The sequence below is a fragment of the Anas acuta genome, chromosome 14 (genome assembly GCF_963932015.1).
Source record: "Anas acuta chromosome 14, bAnaAcu1.1, whole genome shotgun sequence".
NCBI lineage: Eukaryota > Metazoa > Chordata > Aves > Anseriformes > Anatidae > Anas > Anas acuta.
In genome coordinates, this window is record NC_088992.1 from 18,187,292 (window position 1) to 18,209,225 (window position 21,934).

Sequence of the window (21,934 nt, forward strand, 5' to 3'; positions counted from 1 at the left end):
TGTATTTCGTCTCTCAAATGGAAGTAGAAGCAACTGTTCCAACACCAATTTGATCGTTTTCCACAACAGACCAGCTCTCTAGGTTCTCAGCCACAGAGAGCAAAAGAGTGGATAATGTCTGCATGCCACATGCACCGAGGATGCTCTTCCTAATGATGACTTCTAACGGAAAGTTAGGAGAGAGTAATTAAATAACACCATTTTAATTATGGAAGACTCAGAAAGGGAATGTCACAGACTCACAGAATTGTGGGGGTTGGAAGGCAGCTCAAGAGATCATCGGTCCAAACCCCTGCCAAAGCAGGTTCCCGAGAGCAGGTTGCCCAGATAGGCATCCAGACGGGCCTTGAATGTCTCCAGAGAAGGAGGCTCCACAACCTCCGCAGGCTGCCTGTCCCAGCGCTCCGTCACCCTCACCATGAGGAAGTTGTTTCGCACGTTGTTGTGGAACTTCCTGTCATCCATTTTGTTGCCATTGTCCCTTGTTCCAGCCAGAGCCACACTGTGATATCATCGTGATGATACTGGGGCGTCACGGTGACGTTTGAGCTTCCCCCACCAGAACCCCCAGACAGTCCGTTGAGCCTCGCTTGCTGACTGGCAGGACCAAAAGTAGCCGTTTGCAGAAATGGCTGCAGATGGAAACTCGAGTGACAATGAGATCAATGAAATTAAACAGGAGCCACTTCCAGAAGACACGTCATACGGTTTTGCTCCAGACGAGCTGTTTGAGCCTTCGGACTCCCCTTCTCCTGAACCCCTGGGACAGGATGAAGGAGCAGCTTGTGATGCTCGTGCAGCATCCACAAGGGGAGAAAAAGATCCCCAAGCTCTCACTGATGACCGTGAGACCAAACACGTTCCTCATAATTCTTCTGAGGAGAACGCTGGCAACGGCAACGTCTTCTCATCCCTCAGCTTCCCAAAGAAACTCTGGCAAGTGGCTGAAAGTGACGAATTTAAGGCCATCTGGTGGGGTCACTCTGGAAACTATATTGTGATCGACGAGGAAATGTTTAAAGTGGAAGTGCTGGGAAGGACAAGACCTCGGAGAGTTTTTGAGACGGAGAGAATGAGAGGTTTCATTCGTCAGCTTAATCTGTATGGATTCACCAAACTGCAACAGGACCTGCAAAGATCTCCCTCGCTTCCCGATCTTCCGAAAGAAGAGGATGCATTTTCTGCTTGTAGGAAGGTACCTCCATTGCTCCACACGTGAACCAATTCTCACAATATTCTGGTGGGAGAGATGGGTGTTCCAATAAAATAAGCCTTGGCAATGGAGGAGATGAGGATAACAGTAGATGTTCTGATCTTGATTGCCTTTTCAGGCTACTTCCAGGTGTTTTAGAGCTACCTTTGCTGAGGACTAGACATGCAGATAAACTACGTTTGGGTGGTACCCAAGGAGTCTGAACCCATGGAACACAAAGATAAGTAAAGCAGGCTATGATGAGTCCATTTATTTTAAGGCATTTGCAACGTACCAGAACTGTATCATCAGGACTGTATCATTAAGCTTTAGTCAGCCTAAGCTTTAGGCTTAAACTGACCAATAGATCTTTCTAACCCATGACTGCCTTTACCAATTACAGTCCTCAGTTCTTGTCTCTTGCTGTTTCTCAGTCCCAAACACGTAGCAAGTACTTCTTCTCCTTTGCGTTTTTTAGATACTCTACTACTACAACCCCAGCTTCAAGAGAGATTCTCCCCACCTGCTCCAGAACTGCAAGCGACGAGTTGCCCTGAAGAGGAAAGCCCTGCAGGCGGGGCTGGATGAGAGCTACCCCAGCAGCAGCCTATATGCCCAGCCTGGGTGCAGAGATGCCGATATGGATGAGGAGGACCCGCTGGCAGCAGCAACTCCAGCAGAAGCCACACAGCCAGTGGCACCCGCGGGGTCCCCAGTCCCCAGGCACTGGGCAAAAGCCACCCCTCAAGCCAGCGGTGCCCCTACAGCCTCGCAGGGAGCTGCTCCCACCCTGCCAGATCCTGCTGCAGCAGCAGGCAGGGACAAGCAGCGGCGTCTGGACCCCTCCCTGCTGCTAGCAGGCAGCAGCCAGACCTCAGCTGCCGCTCCTGCTCCCTCCCCACACCACGTCCTACCTTCCCAGATAGCCCTGTGCCCAAACGCAGGAGCTCCGAAGGCTCCCTCGGCTGCCCTGCCTCCCTTCGGTCACCCACTCCTTCCAGTGGCCTTGCTGGCAGCAGCCTCTGCTGCAGCCATTTTGCAGCCGTACAGCTGGCAGGGCCTGGCAGCCCCACACTGCCCGACCTGCACCTGCAACCAAGACAGGGCAGCTGCAGGCGACAGAATGGCACCCAGGCATGGGACCCACTAGACACAGCAGGGATAGCAGCACCCCCTTACAGCTTCACGGTCTGTTAGTTCATAGGTTGATTGTTCTGGAGTTAATCTGTTTGAATAATAAAACTTTTCCAGTTCCAGTTGTCTTTTTGGTATTATTTTTAAATGGGGAAATCTCAGGTTGAATTTGTATTTCGTCTCTCAAATGGAAGTAGAAGCAACTGTTCCAACACCAATTTGTGTTCCAACACAATCAAAAAAAGAACAGTAGATGTTCTGATCTTAATTGCCTTCTCAGGCTACTTCCAGGTGTTTTAGAGCTAGCTTTGCTGAGGACTAGACATGCAGATAAAATACGTTTGGGTGGTACCCAAGGAGTTTGAACCCATGGAACACAAAGATAAGTAAAGCAGGCTATGATGAGTCCGTTTGTCAAATGTGTATCCCAATATTTGAATGTCCCAGCGCCCATTGCTTTCAGCGTAGTCTTTAACAGTTCATTGTATTGTTCAACTTTCCCAAAGGCTGGTGCATGATAGGGGATGTGATACACCCACTCAATACCATGCTCTTTGGCCGAAGTGTCTATAAGGTTGTTTCGGCAATGTGTCCCATTGTCTGACTCTATTCTTTCTGGGGTGCCATGTCGATATATGACTTGCTTTTCAAGGCCCAGGATAGTGTTCCAGGCAGTGGCATGAGGCACAGGATATGTTTCCAGCCATCCAGTGGTTGCTTCCACCATTGTAAGTACATGGCGCTTGCCGTTGCGAGTTTGAGGGAGTGTGATATAATCAATCTACAAGGCCTCTCCATATTTATTTTTCAGCCATCGTCCTCCATACCAAAGAGGCTTTGACCGTTTCACTTGCTTGACTGCAGCACATGTTTCACAGTCATGAATAACCTGTGCTATAGCGTCCATGGTCAGGTCCACCCCTCGATCACGAGCCCATCTGTATGTTGCATCTCTACCTTGATGGCCTGAGGTGTCATGGGCCCATCAGGCTATAAGTAATTCACCTTTATGCTGCCAGTCCAGGTCCGCCTGAGCTACTTCAATCTTAGCAGCCTGATCCACCTGCTGGTTGTTTTGACGTTCTTCAGTAGCCCAATTTTGGGGCACATGAGTATCTATGTGGCATACCCTTTCAACCAGGTTCTCCACCCGAGCAGCAATATCTTGCCACAATGCAGCAGCCCAGATGCCAGTTGTTTTGCTTCCATTGCTGTAACCATCCCCACAGGGCATTTGGTACCACCCATGAAACACTATAGAGAAAGAACTGGCCACTTTTCTCATTCAGCAATATCTGAAGCCAGCTGAACGGCCTTCACTTCTGCAAACTGACTCGATTCACCTTCTCCCTCAGCAGCTTCTGCAACTCGTCGTGTAGGACTCCATACAGCAGCCTTCCATCTCCAATGCGTCCCCACAATACGGCAGAACCCATCAGTGAACAGGGCATATTTCTTCTCATTCTCTGGTAACTGGTTGTACAGTGGGGCTTCTTCAGCACGGCCCACCTCCTCCTCTGATGATATCCCAAAGTATTTGCCTTCTGGGCAATCCATAATCACTTCCAATATTCCTGGGCGACTGGGGTTTCCTATTAGAGCCCACTGAATAATCAGTGCAACCCACTTGTTCCATGTAGCATCAGTTGCATGATGTGTAGAGGGGACCCTTCCTTTGAACATCCAGCCTAGTACCAGCAGTCGGGATGCTAGGAGGAGCTGCGCTTCAGTACCAACCACCTCCGAAGCAGATCGAACTCCCTCATATGCTGCCAATATCTCCTTTTCAGTTGGAGTGTAGCGGGCCTCAGATCCTCTGTATCCCCGACTCCAAAACCCCAGGGGTCGACCTTGAGTTTCCCCAGGTTCTTTCTGCCAGAGGCTCCAGGTGGTGCCATTCTCCCTGGCTGCAGTGTAGAGCACATTCTTTACATCTGGTCCTGTTCGGACTGGCCTAAAGGCTACTGCATGAACTATTTCCTGCTTGATTTGTTCAAAGGCTTGTCATTGCTCAGGGCCCCATTCAAACTCATTCTTCTTACAGGTTACTTGGTAGAGCGGGTTTACAGTCAGACTGTAATTTGGGATGTGCATTCTCCAAAACCCCACAACACCTACATGTAGTAAAGTTTGTTTTTTTTTTTTTTTTTTTTTTGCTAGTTGGTGGAGACATAGCTGTTATTTTGTTGATCATATCCATTAGGATTTGACAGCATTCATCTTGCCATTTTATTCCTAAAAACTGGATCTCTCATGCAGGTCCTTTGACTTTATTTTGTTTCATGGCAAAACCGGCTTTCAGAAGGATTTGGACTATTTTCTTCCCTTTCTCGAAAACTTCCTCTGCTGTGCCACCCCAAACAATAACGTCATCCATATACTGTAGGTGTTCAGGAGCTTCCCCCTGCTCCAGTGCAGATTGGATCAGCCCATGGCAAATGGTAGGGCTGTGTTTCCACCCCTGGGGCAGCCGATTCCAAGTACATTGGACTCCCCTCCAAGTGAAAGCAAACTGTGGCCTGCACTCTGCTGCTAGAGGGATGGAGAAAAATGCATTAGCGATATCAATTGTGGCGTACCACTTGGCTGCCTTCGATTCCAGTTCATACTGGAGTTCAAGCATGTCTGGCACTGCAGCACTCAGTGGTGGTTTGACTTTGCTCAGGCCACGATAGTTCACTGTTAGTCTCCACTCGCCATTGGACTTTCGCACTGGCCATATGGGACTATTGAAAGGTGAATGGGTCTTGCTGATCACTCCTTGGCTCTCCAATTGACGAATTAGCTTATGGATGGGAATCAGGGAGTCTTGGTTGATGCGATATTACTGCTGGTGCACAGTTGTGGTAGCGATTAGCACTTGCTGTTCTTCAACCCTCAGCAACCCCACAACAGAGGGGTCCTCTGAGAGACAGGGCAAGGTAGACAATTGTTTAATGCCCCCTGTCTCTAAGGCAGCTATACCAAAAGCCCACCGGAACCCTTTTGGGTCCTTGAAATATCCTCTTCTAAGATAGTCTATGCCAAGGATACATGGAGCATCCAGGCCAGTCACAATGCGGTGCTTTTCCCACTCATTCCCAGTCAGACTCACTTCAGCCTCCAATACAGTCAACTGCTGAGATCCCCCTGTCACTCCACAAATATAGATGGGCTCTGGCCCTTTATAGCTCGATGGCATTATAGTACATTGTGCACCAGTGTCTACTAAAGCCTTATACTTCTGTGCGTGTGACGTGCCAGGCCATCGAATCCACACAGTCCAATAAACTCAATTGTCCCTTTCCTCCCCCTGGCTGGAGGCAGGGCCCCCCTAATGCTGGTCAGAATCTTCTTCGTTTCTGTATTTGAAGGACTGTCTGCTGGAAGTTGGAGCAGCAAACTTTTCAGAGAATCCTTTTTTTCCCCAATTGTTTTCTTCTGCAACTCACATACCCGTGCCTCTAGGGTCGCAGTAGATTTTCCATCCCATTTTCTCATATCCTCTCCATGGTCTCGTAAGTAAAACCACAAGGTGTGTACCCACCATATTATCTTCCTTGTGCGGATGAACGCCTACCCCTGATACCTGAGAGACCAGTTTGTACAGGTGGGGAAGAAGATAGATTCTCTTTAAGTTGGTGGAACTCTTCAGAAAGTTTCTCCACAGCTGAGATGCAGGCCTGTAAGGAAGAGGAGAGACTTTCTTCATATTGCCGAAGTTGTTTAGCCACATCTACTGTGGGTTCTTCATCATCTTTCCAGGCCATTATTGCCAATGAGCTGGCATATGATGATGGTGCACTCCGTACAAACTTCTGCCACATGGGTCGTGTACACCTGACTTCATCTGGATCTGTGGATGTTTGTCTGAGGTCTGGGTCCTCATAAATCACCTCCCATACAGCTAATTCCATCAGGGACTGGATTCCCTTCTCCATAGTGGTTCACTTGCTTGGTAGACATACAAGTTCTTCTTTGAAGGGATACCTTTCCCTAACAGCTGAGAGGAGACGCCTCTAGAGGCTGTGAGATGGTGCTACATCTGCAATTGCTTTGTCAATGCCTGCATCTTTAGCAAGGGATCCCAGCCGCCTGGCTTCCCTGCCCTCTAATTCCACACAATTGGCTCCAGTGTCCCAGCACTGGAGCAGCCAGGTGACAAACTGCTCACCTACATGTATGCAACAACCAAAATCTTTTTGCACATCTCGTAGCTCACGCTGGTATAGGTTTCAGGTAGTTACAACCATTTTTCGGCATCCTCATCTTCCTCCTCCTGAAACCCTTATGGCCCAGCATCGTCTTCTCTATACCTAGACTTAACAGAAGACTCTCTGCATTCTGAACAACCTGAATCTCAATACCATTTTTTCACCTTCTCTGTGGGGGCAACTTGCACTGCTACAGCTCGTTTCTCTGACCCAGCCACAGGAGCTGGAGTGGCTGCAGGAGCAGGAGCTGGAACGGCTGCAGGGTCCATCGTAGGGGTTGGAGTGGCCGTTGGGTCTGTCACAGGACTTGGAGTGGCTGCAGGGTCTGTCACTAGGTTGACAGCAGTATCAATTGCAGCTCAATATGCATGGGCCAGACCCCAGCACATTACAGTGATTTGTGTCTCTTTGGAACTGCCGGAGTCATGACACCCTTTTTTCAAGCATCTTACCAGTTTAGGATTTCACAGTTGTTCAGGGGTGAATTTCCAAAATGCTGGAGGTGCCCACTGCTCTAGAAACCTATCCTCCCACACTCCCTGCCACTCACAACTCTCCTGCCTCTGGACAGACCTCTGGATGAGATTCCTAAGTAGTTGTTTAACTTCAAACAAAACCTGAAGCGCATTCAGGAGACGTAACAACACGAACATGCTGGTCTGAGTATCCCAAGAATATTCAGTATCTTGGAGAACTATTGTAACAAGCTTAGAGGATAAGAGAGTGGTGAAGGAGAAAGGGAGAGTGAACAAGTAAGAAAAGATATCTTCCTCTTTCCCCTCCACAGATTGGCTCCCTGATGAAAAAAGGCAATAGGTATAATTGCTAATAGTTTCCGAGATACGGTTTCCAAAGTATAGAGTTGACTACAGTGCTGAGTACAAATACCAAGTTAGAGTCTTGACCAGAAATTTCATTGTCTCATAAGCCACTGTTACAACGCACAGTACCATAATGATCTTAAACCAGGGCCCGGAAAGAATAAACAACACGACAGAGAGCACATACAGAAAGTAATGTGCTATAATACTCAATGCAGGAAACAGGTGCAGCAGACTTGAGATTAAAGCAATCAGCATTATGACTAGCAACTATTAAGCAGGTCTAATACTTACACCAATTTTAGTTTAACACACTCTGGTCAGATCTGTTGTTATCTCAACCCTTTGAGCCCCATGTTGGGCACCAAAGGGACTGTTGTGGTTTAACCCGGCCAGCAGCTAAACATCACACAGCCGTTTGCTCACCATCCCCGCCCCCCTCTGGGATGGGAGAGAGAAACGGGAAAGTGAAGCCTGTAGGTTGAGATAAAGACAGGAAAATAACGGTAATAATAATAACAGTACTACTACTACTGTGTACAAAACAAGTGATGCACAATGCAATTGCTCACCACCTGCTGACCGATGCCCAGCCTAACCCCGAGCAGGCAGCTCCCCCACCCCAGCCAGCCACCCCTATATACTGTTCAGCATGACCCCAGATGGGATGGAATACCCCTGTGGCCAGTTTGGGTCAGCTGTCCTGGGTCTGTCCCCTCCCAGCTCTTGCTGCACCCCCAGCCTGCCCGTTGGCAGGACAGAGTGAGAAGCTGAAACATCCTTGGCTTGGTGCAAGCACTGCTCTGCAACAATTAAAATGCCAGCAGGTTGTCATCACTCTTCTCATCCTAATCCAAAACATAGCACCCTACCAGCTACTAGGAAGAAAATTAACTCTGTCCTAACTGAAACCAGGATAATAGTGTAGGTCCAAATGTAGGTCCAAGGTAAGGTTTTAGAGAGCTTACCATACTGTACAAAAGTAGGTATAGGTTGGTATTAAGTGTATCTTTGCCACAATTGTAGATCAGAAGTTGGATGGTTCAGGCACAAATGAGACTGCTACAAGTGCCAAAGTACTACCCAGTGCAAGTATTACACATGACAACAGTTAAACTGGCTTACACAGTAAGGCATCACAGCTTTAAATTATTTTAAGAGGACAGGTTTAAACTAGCTGGATAGCTACTTCTCTCGTCCACTGCAAGTTTTGGAATCACCTAGATGAAGAGGAAAAAATGGCCAGTTATTTTAGGCCTTTTCCTAATGGCTAAATCTGCATTCAGGACTTCAAATGGTGGGTTGTGTCTCATGTCAAGTCTCACTGGGGACTTCCATCCCTTCTTAGGCACAATAACAGGCATGACAGATGCGTAAATCTGGGTGTGTGATACAGAAATGAGATAAACCCACTCTCTAGGGACTTGTGCACTCATTGAAGTGCTGCCTTGTTACCTAGGTGAGCACTGTGCAGCAAAACAGTGTACAGCTATTTTTTTCATGGCTCTGCTTTAAGGATAAGCACAGAATAATGCCAGAGCTTTAGCTTTGTTTATCACAGCTACTCCCCGTGAGTGTGTTGGGTACAGAAATGTATAGCTAAACTTATGTCTAATCAAACTGGAATTCTCAGATGAGTCCAGGAAATGAAATCTTGGGCTTTGAAAGCCCACATTCTCTTAAGGAAGTGCTGCATTTACTGCAATATGTAGAAGCAGGCAATACACAGTATTAGCTTAACAAATGTGACTTCATCTTTCCTTGAACAGTGTAAACTACTTGTAAACTCATTTGTGTAACTGCTTTCATGTCTCAAAGGTGTTAAAGCAATCATGTCAGCAAGTTGATGTAACATTACCAAAGATGTTGAGATTTTCCTTGTTTCTTCCCTAGCCCTTCCCCTGCGGCCTCAACCTCTTAAAAATATCCTTACTTACCTCTTGTACAGACATTTCTCAGGTAGTATTTAGGTATAAGCCACTTAATAGCCTTCCCACAATGATGCTTTATAACAAATTGGAACAAAGTTGCTTGGTTAACTGCATTTCAACATTTAATTGAAAGGTACATATCTTGACACATGACAATACCAGTAGAATTGCACACTGCATCTTTGTCCATCTCTCCCAGTAAGCTGCCCACCCCTTTATCTGAGTCACACGTATGCTTTTCAGAGGCCAGCACAATGCACAGAGAGCACTGGCAGATGGAAAACTCCATTAAATGCTATGCAGTGCAATCATTCCCATGAGTTCATGAGATAGCTTGATTTGTCTAGTACAGAGCTTTGGTATGAAGTATTTCATGAAGAATTTAATTAGTTTAAGATATGCTAAAAATGGTTTACGCATTAGCTATTACCATTAAGGGGACAGGTTTGGTAGGCTAGCGTTTAAGCCCACACTATATTCAGAACATTCAGACTGCTCATTTTCCCCTAAAACCATTTACATGGCAGTTATTATCAGCCTACCCCTAACAGCCTCTGCTCCACAGTGACACAGAACTCAAGAGGTAATTAGCAACATTCCCCTGACACCTCTATCCGTCTTACATCCAGTAACACATTCTTACTATTCACTTTCTTGTTAGCACCAAAAGCAAGATATGCCTCAAGTACTGTCACGGTCTTCAGGAAAAAAAAACAGAGCAGCTGTGTTTCACAAAGCTAATTGTTAAACAGATGAGAGTTGAAACAATCTTCAGTTGTTTCTCACCTTAATTGTTCCTACTTACAGGCCATTATGGGACTTTATGGGACTACAGCCCTGTTCCTACTGTGCCTGTAAAATCCATCTGTTCAGCATCAGCATTTACCTCTTGTATAGCAAAACCTCACAAGACTAATGGCAGATTGGGGGCAAGTAACTCAGTGGTTTCTCTCCAGCCTTCTTACGTACCATTCAGTTTCTATGCTCTCCCTATCCTTCATAATCTCAGCAAACTACACCTCTTACAAAACACTGATGTTATCAATGCAGTGTTAATGACTATCTTTTACAAGGCAATGAAATCAAGTTTCTCCCCTTTGTCCTGCTCCAGGTACTGGACCAGCTCAGCAGTTACTGTAGAGCTTTGTTTTTAATTTGTCTATGTTAAAGGTCAGTACCCTGCCCTGTAGGAACACACGGACACATGACAGCCAAACCAGCACGTCAGGTGGACTGACAAGCATTTCCTATTCTCATCGATATTGAGCAAGATGGTCTTTAGTTTGCCTGAGACTACAGCACTGTGCCACCGCACGTGTTTTCCTAATGTCCTGTAATCTTCGGAAAGTGAAGCAGATTGATTTTTTTTTTTTTTTTTTGAATTTAATACACCACCGGGCACCTGCACTTACAGTAAAACAGGGTTAGACTACACAAGCTGCTCTACAAACTATAAGGTGTTAAATTCCTTCTATCAGTATTGTGGTTTTTCACTGTTTGGATAGTAAATGGTCTAGTAAGACCAAAAACTGACACTGAATATTGTTGTAATCATCATGGAAACAAACGTATTTGCTGCAAGGATTTTTAGTCTGAAGTGTTATGTATTTCCATGAGTTGGGTTCTTCATTATTAAAATCATGTTTCAGACTTGGTTTCTCAAATCTTCATCTGCCTGTGAACTAGGTCACAGGATGGTTCTCTCATTTTATTGTATTCCTGTACAAACAAACAAACACAAAAGACAGTCAACTCAAGGACTCTCTACAAGAACCAAATAAAGCATCAGACTTGAACACAGCAAGACAGCAGCAATACAGCTGTTAAATAAGATATGCAGCCCTTGGAATTAAAGCCTAGATAAGGAATTAGTTCATGATTTCCACAGTTAATAAACTGCGGCATGCATAACTGAATTACAGCTTTTAGATTTTACTAAACAGACAGTTATACAAATAAAATTGTATGCAACTGTCCTCATTTTAACTGGTTTCAGTGAACTATTGCAAGAGACAGATTCTAATAGGCAACTGTTTACTCTTAGCAGATTCCTTTTTATGATAGAAGCAAGCTAAATTTTTGCTCTGCCTTTTTACCAGTTTTACTCCATATTTTAGTTTGAATGAGGTCCCAATGTCTGTAGAACACATCTCTGCTCCCACAGCACACCAAAGGATCAATTCCTTCTACAGTATTCATATATTAGGTTACCACTTCTTAAGGTACACCACTGGCTCAAGCATGAACACAAGAACAGACCAGCCTCTACATGACAGGCCTACTATGATTCAGTTACACATCTCCCTACCTATACAGAATAGGAAATTTTGAGGTATTTAACAGATAAGCACTTCTGTATTATCAGAAGCTGATTTTACATTTATGAGCTGGAATTTTACTTATTAAATTAAAAAAAAATTACCTATTATGAGGTGGTCTCTGGAATTGTAGGAAGGTGTGTTATTCTGTAATAGCTATGTTTAAGCTGCCGTGCTGTACGCCCAGACACAATCCATTTTAATTTCTGGACGTTTGGTTTCGAACACTTGCTCGAGGAATATTCTGTAAGGCACTTTAACACCAATTCCTTCCAGAAGGTCAACTCTCTGTTGTTTATCTAAATAGCAAGACAGAATCCCATGTCAGTAACTCATTAAATCCTTATTTTATATGTGCATTTTTAGCAAAAGATTCCAAGCCAGATGGCAGAAAGAAAAGAATAAAAAGAGAGAAACCAGTATGCCAACAGACCCCCCCTTTTGTCAGTGAGTTATCCCCAGCATGCATTTACATCCTGTAAAACAATATCCATACATACCTTGGAATGCAGTTGCAGAAATTCCAATGCCTCTGTCAACTCCAGTAGTTTTTGTTCTTCTATCTCTAGTGCCATAATAGACAATGCCAAGACAGAAGGCTGGAGAAGACAGAAGAGGAAATGTGACATTTTTGAACTGTGATTTTTTAAGCTTCAGTACTCTTATTTTCTATGTGCTTTTAAGACGTTTACCTTGGCTTTAGAAAACATGATTCTGCAGTGACATGCCTTAAGCTGTGTCTCAAGTCTCTCAAAATTAAGGTATTTTTTCCTATAAGGAAAACAAGCAAGTCAGTGTTGCACAAGAACACAAACTTGATCAAGACAGTACCACTCTGGAAACTGAGAAGTGGTGAGAATGTTCTTTAGATAAAGAAGGGCCTCTTTTGTACCAGAAGATCTAGAGTTTCAGTCAAACAGGTGCTCAGTTTTGGCAGTCATAATGTCAAAAATAAATCTTGTGTTACACTGGAGAGAATTCTATCATCAAAACAGGCTGGGCAACAAGGACTTTTAAGGCTAGCTAGCAAACTGAACTTTCTGAAATCAGATTTTGAAATCTCTGCAATGAGGCTCTACTTAGTGCAGCGCCAAGTACAAATTTTTTATACCATCATTGATGAACAGGCTTGTTTTGGGGCTTAGAGAGCAACGCTCTTTACATCACTTTACACAACATTTAAAGTTAAAATAGCATTACACCACAGATATTCATGTATTTACCAATAAGAGGGTTGGGTTTACTTATTTATTTATTTGTTAAGATTGTCAAAAGGCCAATTGCTTGAGTAATATTCCCTGGTTATTCTTCTACATAGGCTTCCTGATCATATGCAGTCATGGCGAAGTAAGTTTTAGCTATTTTACCTTTCACAGCTTAAATTCTCATGAATGAGTGAATGATATAGTTGTAGAAACTGAAAGGCCGTTGTAGCTTTGACTTTCCAAGACAGCTTCTCCAATACGATTTTCTCCATTCTCATCATATCAGAAACAGTGAACCTATACTGGCTTATTCGAATCAAGTCAGTGGCTAAAGGAACATTTCTCTCTTCCTCTGTTGCTTTCACAGCCAAGTAGAAGCAGCTGAGTCCAACACAGCCTATGTGTTTAGGCTGTACCTAAAGAGAAGTCAATTTGACTCATTACTTTCAAAGAGGGACATTTTTGATCAGTAATTTCAACACCTAAGCACCAAAGTAGAATCACCAACAAGAAAATATCGGTGTTTTTAAATGCTTAAGCAATTAGACTTCATTATCCACATATATTTTAATCTTTAACCAAATTAAGAGACCTTTACAAGCAACAAACTCTGCTTCATTCATCTGAAGAACAACATTGCAGAAAAATATATTTTGACTGAGAACTAGTTTCTTAATGAGGTTCCATAATAGCCTAATCAGAAGCTTTTATGACCTACAGTGTTGTACATATTGGCATATCCCAGTATTTTTCTTTATCCTTTTCTATATACATAAACTCATTACAGTTATTTTTTTAAACAGATTTTGAATTCAGAAGTATTATGCTCTATTTTTTTTTTTAACAGGTGTACTAATATTCAAGTAAAACAAGCATTTTTTCTTGACCCAGTACAACAGTAGTAATCCTGGTTCATTGGATGATTAACAACCTGCCAGCATGCCACATACATGCAGTAGAATGGAGTGCTAGCTGAATACTCATTTTACCAGAGTAATAAATACTGAACAGCATCAAGCCTCTTGATATACATGAGACTCACTGGTAGGTTTTAACAGCAGTAAAATGAAAAGTAAGATGTTCTTGTATAAGTGCAACAGGCAAGACAGTCTGTCTTGAACTAACCCATTAACACTGCCTGCATTTCCAAGCCTAAGGGCATCCTCAAGTTGGAACAGATGAACAGATTCTTCCTTTTCTTCATCAGAGGAAACAGCTTTCTTACTGCTAAAATCCAAACAGTAAAAGCCATTTTTTTTAATCTCTTTTGCAACCAGTATATATGGAAGCAGCTTAACCTTTAGCCAGATGAAAGCAAGACATGCTAACTTATACCAGGAGCAAGGTTGCAACGAACAAAAGCTGATGCCCGGGAGCTTATACCTTAAAACACCATACCTTCATTTTTGACAAGAACCTATCTAAGAAATTCACAGCTAGCGAAAACGTCTCAGCATGGAAACCGAAGAACTGAGTTAAGCTGAGGAGATCTTTCACTTCAAAGTCTCGCAGGCGGGCAGTCATTCGGAGGCCATTATCGTGGGCAGCTTCGATGAGTCTCAGGCCAGAGGCCTTGGGCTGACACCTCAGCTCCTGCTCCAGCAGGGCCGTCAGCTGATACAGCAGCTCCTGCGCTTCGGTACTCACGAGCGTTTCAATCATCTGCGAGGAAAAACAGACGTCAGCGCGTCCAACAGCTAACCCCGCGGCGCTGGGGGCCCCCTCAGCCCGCCCGGGCCCTGCCGGCCCCCTAACAGGCGTCTCGCGACCCCAACCCCCCGGCGCCCCCCGCACCCCTCAGCGGCGCCGTAGCGGGGCAGCAGCCGCCGGGTGCCCGCACCGCGCAGGCGCCGGCTCCGCGGGACAAGCCCGGGCCCGTCCCCCCCCTCCTCACAGGGCTCTCCCGGCGCCCAGCCCGCGCCCCTACCTTGCCCCCCGCCTCGCTGCTCCCGTCTGCCAGAGCAAGGGCCCGAGCTGCTGCCGCCCGCCCCGAGCGGCGCGGCTCAGCGCGGCGCGGCGCCCCCCCGCAGGCACGGCCCCCAGCGCGCCATGCAGCCGCGCCCACTGCCCCGCCGCGCTCCGCCGGGCGGGGGGCGGGGCTGCGCGCGGACGGCCTGACACGCAGCCCAATCACCGAGCGCGCACGGCTGGAGGGGCGGGGCGCCTCGTGAGCCGGGCGGCGCCCTCTGGTGGTGTGCCACAAGATGGCGGGCGAGGCCTCGCAAGATGGAGGGCGGGGTCTCCCCAGGTGCTCCCGCCCCCGCTCCCCGCCGAGCGGGGCTGGGCAGCGCCCGGCGCTCCGTCCTCGCCGCCTTCCCGTGCCGTGCGCCCCTAGCCGCGGCAAGTCCCGGCTCCCTCCTGAGGCGGCTGCGCTTTGTTTGTGGTGTGGAAATATTTACGTTGGCATCTCTGCGATAAGTCAAAATTAACTGAGAGACCAGCCTCCCTTAGCCTTTTGCTTAAAGCAGCCTGGAGCGGCAAGCTTCAGGTGGTCCCTTTCAAAATACACTCCCACTCCCTTCACTGTGTTTATATTTGTCTGGTTGAGTGGGATAACCATCGGCTTTCTGTTGAGGGAACAGCCAGGAATTACTGAGGTGAAGTTGAAGTGAGAGTAGAGCCTGTGGAAGATACAATTCTTGCTGTGGGTAGCCGGTCATGTCCTGTATAACTTGCATAACTTTTTTTTTTTTTAAATTCCCTGTTAAGATGTGGTAGTGTTACCTGGAAAAGGCATGTTATTGCTGAAAAACACTTCAAATTGTTTAACAATATTCAGAGCAGAACATACTCCACTTAAGAACTGCCTTTAGGACAAGTAAATGGAATTGCTTAATATTGAAGAGCTTCTACTCAAAGCTCTATTCTTCTCACAGTCTGTATAAATACCTGGGATTGCCCCAGCCCAAGTGCAACACCTTGCACTTGGCCTTGTTGAACCTCATTAAGTTCTCATGGTCTCACTTCTCCAGCCTGTCCATGTCCCTCTGGATGGCATGCCTTTCCTCTATTGTATTGACTGCACCTTTCAGCTTGGTGTCATCTGCAAACTTGCTGAGGGTGCACTCAATTCTGTCACCTGTGTCATTGACAAAGATGTTGAAGAGCACCAGACCCAAGACCGACCCCTGAGGGACACCACTTGTGACTGGCCTAGTGATAGCTACCCTGAGAAAAGGGCAGCTATCTTTTCTTCAGTGAAGTCTATCTGCTTGTCTGTTATTTAATTTTTTTAAAAAGGAAGCTGAATGACAAATCTAACCTTTAGTCAGCTTTTCTGCCACCCCTCCTAGCTAGCCCTCCTGATACAACTGAACACACAAATCAGGGTCTTTCTCTGCATCTTTTGTTTCCAAAGATGTTTCTTTTATTCTGAATTGCTTTTTTTTTTTTTTTTTTTTTTTTTTTTTCCCCCACTTCTAATTGTGGCAAATTTCAAACAGCCAACACCTGTTCTTGGCAATGCTTTGCCCTCCCCTGTAGCTCAATGTTTTCTGCTTAGCAATCATAAAAAATAAATAAATGCATTTACTCACATAAAACAGATGAGCTGACCAATGTGATATTAATACAGCTGTTGTTCACAGCAGGGTGTTTCTGTTAGTCATGGGCATGCCTTATACAGTTGCATCCCAATAACGATGAACTGCAATCTGGCGTGTATAAGTTCTGGCCCCTGCTACCTGAAATGAATGATGTGGTGGATTTACTCTGGGAGGTAGGTCTTTGCATTACAGCTGCAAGAAATTACAGTTATTTTCATTATCTCTGTGTGTCTTGGATTAATGCTGTGAAATTACTTTCTCCTTAACGCAGACTGTGGAAAAAAAAAAGATTAGTTGCAAGAGATTTTTGTTCAGTAATGAGAGCTATGTTTACTTTTCGCTATTTAGAAACATTGGCTAAATGCAAATGAGAGCACTGTGTGTGGCTGTTTTGGAAACATTTGGAAAAAGATGAAGCAATATTCTTCCCAGAAGTGCAATACAAATTTAGTCTTCCCAAATGACGACAACAAAGACTTTTTTTTTTTTTTTTTTTTTTCTCCTTCAGGAAAGTTATATACTTCTGCAGGCCATTTATCAGTTTGGGATATTTGAGAGGGGACTACAGTATAATTCGATTTATTTAACTTCAGGATCCCATTTGTTAGAACATGGATCTAAGTTATGCTGAAATCTTATATGTCATAAGGCTTAAAACGATACAGGTTTCAGTTTCATCTCTTGATATGCCTGTCAGATAGCCAAGGGACCCAGGACCTAGTGCTGCTGTTGGTCTCTTTCCTTGGTTCCAGGGCTGATAAGTGCTTTTCCTATTTTGTTTGAGCCTTTTTATTGCTCTTCAGAGAATACAGTTTGAAGGGAAGCCTGGCAGGGGGACATGCTGATTCTTGGTTCTGCCTTCTTGCTCAGGACATGTGAAGATCTGATATACTTCTTGCATGCTCCTTTGAAGTAAAAATGTTTGCAATTGAGCGTTGAACCACACTTTTTACTTCAACCTGAGATTAGTCTGTCTGTTGTTCTGAGATAAGCTTTGAAACCTTTGTTAATTGACAGATGGCATCCTTGTTGTTATACAATGCAAGTAATTCATGTGAAGAGGAATTTGGAACAGCTACTGTAACTGCAGTGCTTCTTCATACTGAGATAAAAATGCTGTTAGAAATCATGTCATCACATGCCATGCCATACCACAGTGCTGCACAAAGCTGTATCTGCAGGACTTAGTGGTTAGTTACAACAACAGAACTGCTTACCCACATAACAAAACAGCTTCTAAAACCTAGGCACGTCTGAGTAACATCTGTATCAAAACACTTTTTTTTTTTTTTTAATAACAAATGCTTTCTATCTGCCACTCATGTTTCTTTAAAAGGTAACCTACTCCTTCAAGGCATTTTTCTAAGTGTGCATTGAACTTACCATGCTCTATGTTGTTCTTTGGGCAACTGTCTCATTGCTTTTTGGTTCAGAAGTCTTGTTTCCCTTCAATTACTGTTGCCTGTATACATTAAGGCGTACAGTTACTTATATTCCTTCCTTGGTGTTTTGGCATTCTGCACTTGGAAGTGCAAAGTAATAGATTTTTAACCTGGGCTATGTGATCTGATAAAATCCTTATTCCAAAGGAAGTGATATAGTAGCAAGTCTTATGTGAACACAGAGTGCACGCAGATGCAGATCTGACTGCATGATATGAACTGCCATCCTGCTAAATATAGCTAAGCAGTATGATTTATTGCTTTGCTATGGAAAAGAGACGCTTTGCCTTAGTTCTCAAATCATTTGAAATTGGAAGCTGACAAGCGTCAAAGACTTCCCTCCCCCGGGTGGCTGTTGTTAGTCCTCTGTGCTCTGCATTTTGCTGTGCTGTGCTGCCAAGTGCGGGCCTCCCCCAGCGTGTCTGTGCAGTGCTCCAGGTGCAGCATGTCTATGTCTGAGCAGTGTGTAGGCAGTGCTCGTTGTTAGCCTTCAAACCCTGCAGCACATCTCTGGGGTTTTCTTGCACTTTAACGTTTTTCTGCACTGATACTCTTCCTGTCTTACAGTAGTCTTTCTCTGTCACAAAAATTTCTTCCATGTACGTTATATGTTCAGAGTCCTTACAGATGGTAGCTTTTCTTTCCTTTACTTTCTTATCAGATAAGATGTGACAGGAAGATAAGATGACTTACACAGGTGGTTCAGTATGTTCAGGAGAGAATGAAAGTAAACATTGGAGTTCTGTGTGTGCCAGACTGTGCCATTATCTGCATGCTTCTCATAGTCACTTCTCTGAAGACCTTATCTTTCCCTAAGGAGAACCAAATTCTTCTAAACTCTGCAGCAGTTGGACAACTGGTCAAGTTTTTACCATGTGAACACAACAAAATAATATTTAAATGCTGAAAGTAAGCTTTTTTTTTTTTTTTTAAATATACATATTCATTTATTTTTAATTTGGTAAACAGGACTGAAACTGTCAAACGAGGGCAACAAATGCTGTCAGTACATTGCTACATAAGGCACTACAGATTGATAATTGTTTTCTTCATCACAAATGTTGGATACAAGGGCCAAGGACTTCCTTCTCAGCAGCATGGTGAACAAGCTGCTGTGCCTCTCAGTTCTGCTTAGGAGCTGCTGTAAGAGTTCAGCACAGATACAATATGAATTAGGTCATGAATATCTATCTGCAAGGGCACAAAATTGTTTCTTCCTACTGTCTACAGAGTTAAAATTCTCAAGCGAGACTTATTTCAACTGTTGCTGGTGTAGTGAATGGCTTATGTGAACTCTGTAGCTGGTTGTCTTTACAGCACTGGCTAACTTGACTTTGCTTGGCATTTATTTGAGAGAGAATCCTTTATCTCATTTCTTTATAGTTCAGAAATCTTGTTTCTTTTCAATTTATGTTGCCTGCAAAAATCTAATGCATGTAGATACTTACTTCTCCACCAGTGTTTTTAATGCTTAAATGCAGAGATGTTTTCAATTTAGCTCATGGAAACATACAAACAAACAAAAAAAGCTAAAATCTTATGTTGCTTCCTATATATTTGAGAAAATAAGGTGAAGTTAATTGACACCATGGAGCAAAACCATCTGTCTGTCCACATCCTTTATGCCAAGTTTGTTAAAAAAAGACTTGCAGGTACATTTGCAGCACCAGTGGAGAAGGATCCTCCTTCCCCGGAGAGCCCCTGAGCGTGGATGGGAGGTGCAGCCGCGTGAGCCTGGTGGTGTTTGCATCATGAGCCCAGGAGCTGGGGCTTTCTCTTGCCTCCTGCTGTGGCTGCCTGCTGAGACAGCCAGGAGTGAAGGGAAGCGAGACTGAAGCATTCAGTTTCCAACTGTTTCAGGATGTGGTTTCAAAACTATACTTTTCTGAGCTTTAAAGCCTTTACATGACTTTTCTCTCTCACTGTAGCTCTCGCTGTAGTTCTTCTCTAATATCAATATATCCACCCAGAAGAGGAGCTTTAAAAAATGTTGCACCATAGCTTTCCTGCGCAAAATTTCTGCAGCAGTCTTGAATGTCTTCTTTCTTTTAACTTGTCACTACAAGGCAGCCAAGGTCAGGTAAAATCTGAGTCATGTCATTCCATTGTTTTCCATCTTCCTGCGTCCTGTTCCTTTGCTTGCACCTATGTGCAGGAGGTGGTCAGTAAACGCTTGTATTGCCATGGAGTGAGAAATAAGGCAGAATGACGGTCAGGTTTTTAGCAGAAACTGACATCTAATTCTTAGCAGATCTAGCGTGGCAGTGAGATCCTAAACGACCACTAGGTGTCCTTGCCAGCCCAAGGAGAGGATGATTCCTGTGTGTGACAGAGGAAGCAGTATTCCAAGTAACTCACTCTTTCATTAGGTAAGGAAACGCTCCAGGAAGTACAGCAGGTTGTAGCAGTATCAGGGGCTTGTTAGGGTAGCCAGTTGGCTGACAGCAAGACCGAAGCAGCTGTTAGCCTCTGTTCCTCTAAAAACAGTGATTCAAAATTGACATTGAAAGCAGCTTGGGCACCTTCCCCCTTTGTATGTTGACCACTGTCATGGCCAGAGCTCAGTGTTGGGTTGTCACACAAGGAGGGGAAGAGGAGGGAGAGCTTGCCTGTGCAGCTGTGCTCCTTCATGCAAAGGAGTGTAAGTGTAAAACTGAGAGTGACTGTTTGTGCATCAATGACTTTTGTCTTATTTACTAAATATATTTGTCAAAAGCTGTATTCATCCTGTTTCCTCCCTTTGTACCTATCACTGGTTTATTATCAATTTCTTTCATTCTCCCTATTAAATTAATAAAAGTTTGTTTTATTAGAAGAAACTTTGTACTTTAGAAAGCTGCAATGATTAACAAGAAAGGTAAGACCAGAAAAAAAAAAGCTTGGTTAGAGAAGTAGAGTTTAAGAAAAAACGTATTTTGCATACTAAGTGCTTGGATTTCTAGAAGGCTCAGTGGAAATCAGCATGAGGGAACTTGAGAGAGTCGTTGGGTGCAAAGGCAGGATGTCCAAAAGAGTGTGTCTAACATCCCCTCGGAAGCACTACTCACTTATATAGGATCCAGCTTTTCTGTTTCCACTTGCTATATATGTAACTTTTTTCGTCAGACATTTGCTTACTACTGGTGAAGTGAATAACTCTAAAAATCCTTTGTGTGACCCTCATTTATAATGACCTTGATTTGTATCTTGAGTAGAAAAGAAAAAGTTATTTGTTTAAAAATGAAGGTGGAAGCATCAGTCCCACATCTCAAGACACAGTCCTTCTGAAAGAAAACAGATTGGCTGCCTCTGCTATAAACTCCTAACTACAAATCAATCTGTTGCTACTCTGATATTCCTGTATAATTGCCCATGAATGCAAACTCAAGTACGTCAAGTATTCACAGATGCAGAACATCAGAAATAAAGATTATAGTAAATCAGACCTCATGAATATGCATTTTTTGTTGCCAGTAAATAATCTGAGTTATCTAAATTAAAATTCAAAATTACATATTGAGGAAAGGAAGTGTTCTTCTTTTTAAGAGTTGGAAAACATTTGCAGTAGTCTTCCTGCCATTACTATGCACATAATAATCATCTGAAGCAAATGATACTTCTTTTTATGCTGCTTGTTTTAAATAGCTTTTATTTCTTAAATTGGTGTTAAAAATAGCCTGAAAACTCTAACGAGCAGTGGGCTGTGGGCCTGATTGGAAGCCACTGACAGCAGCTGGAACCTCTGGCCCATTTAGTGTTCTTGTGATAATGGTTCTGGACTGAAGCAGCACTAAGGGAAACCAGTTCATGTCCATTAAATGCAATGTTACAGGTGTTGATTAAAAGCATTCCTAGGACTTAGACACTTAAAAAGTAGAAGCCCAAAGTGTCTTAATCAGTGCAAGTTGTTAATATCCCTTCTACTTGGGCAGCAGCTGTGACAAGTGGCTTGCTCCATGGTGCCACACTTGTTACACTAAAGTACCTGAAGCAAGTGCACGCTCTCCACCTGCTCTGCAGTCTGCTGGGTGGGTGGAAGATGCTTCAAGAGGGTAGCAGCACAACTTGAGGGCACCACTAACTGCTTCTGTGCTGCAGCTCTTCCCTATTAGTTCTGGCAGGTGTGCGATAGAGGATTAAGACTGAATAGCTAAGGGTGTACTTCTGCTCTTCC

General features: G+C 44.2%; 2 protein-coding genes and 1 long non-coding RNA gene across 4 annotated transcripts in view; 2 read left to right on the plus strand and 1 right to left on the minus strand.

The window, feature by feature from the left end:
- The first annotated feature begins 628 nt into the window (after positions 1–628).
- On the plus strand, positions 629–2,342 carry LOC137864514 (heat shock transcription factor, Y-linked-like). The gene is made up of 2 exons (XM_068698627.1): positions 629–1,195; positions 1,671–2,342. Exons 1-2 carry the CDS (start codon positions 629–631, stop codon positions 2,340–2,342), a joined length of 1,239 nt encoding a protein of 412 aa, XP_068554728.1.
- Positions 2,343–9,371: 7,029 nt separating this feature from the next.
- CCNG1 (cyclin G1) lies at positions 9,372–14,903 on the minus strand. The gene is made up of 7 exons (XM_068698040.1): positions 14,722–14,903; positions 14,193–14,456; positions 12,957–13,210; positions 12,282–12,360; positions 12,090–12,188; positions 11,694–11,888; positions 9,372–10,990 (listed from the first exon to the last, which is right to left on the minus strand). The coding sequence occupies exons 2-6, from the start codon at positions 14,454–14,456 to the stop codon at positions 11,697–11,699; spliced, it is 888 nt and encodes a 295-aa protein (XP_068554141.1). The 5' UTR covers positions 14,722–14,903; the 3' UTR covers positions 9,372–10,990; positions 11,694–11,696.
- A 1,356-nt stretch (positions 14,904–16,259) lies between these two features.
- Positions 16,260–21,934, plus strand: part of LOC137864365 (uncharacterized) — a 47,036-nt gene continuing 41,361 nt past the window's right edge. For both annotated transcript variants that reach the window (XR_011101458.1, XR_011101456.1), the window contains exon 1: positions 16,260–16,512. This is a non-coding gene — a long non-coding RNA (uncharacterized lncRNA). The remainder of the gene's footprint in view (positions 16,513–21,934) is intronic.

Bases quoted from the DNA above. Each gene is read 5' to 3' on its own strand.
- LOC137864514 (XM_068698627.1), top strand. From the start codon at position 629: ATGGCTGCAGATGGAAACTCGAGTGACAATGAGATCAATGAAATTAAA. The intron at 1,196-1,670 runs GTACCTCCATTG...TGCGTTTTTTAG, and splicing joins CATTTTCTGCTTGTAGGAAG to ATACTCTACTACTACAACCC.
- CCNG1 (XM_068698040.1), bottom strand. From the start codon at position 14,456: ATGATTGAAACGCTCGTGAGTACCGAAGCGCAGGAGCTGCTGTATCAG. The intron at 12,361-12,956 runs GTAAAATAGCTA...TTTTCCTTATAG, and splicing joins GAGAATTTAAGCTGTGAAAG to GAAAAAATACCTTAATTTTG. The intron at 11,889-12,089 runs GTATGTATGGAT...CTTGCTATTTAG, and splicing joins TTCTGCAACTGCATTCCAAG to ATAAACAACAGAGAGTTGAC.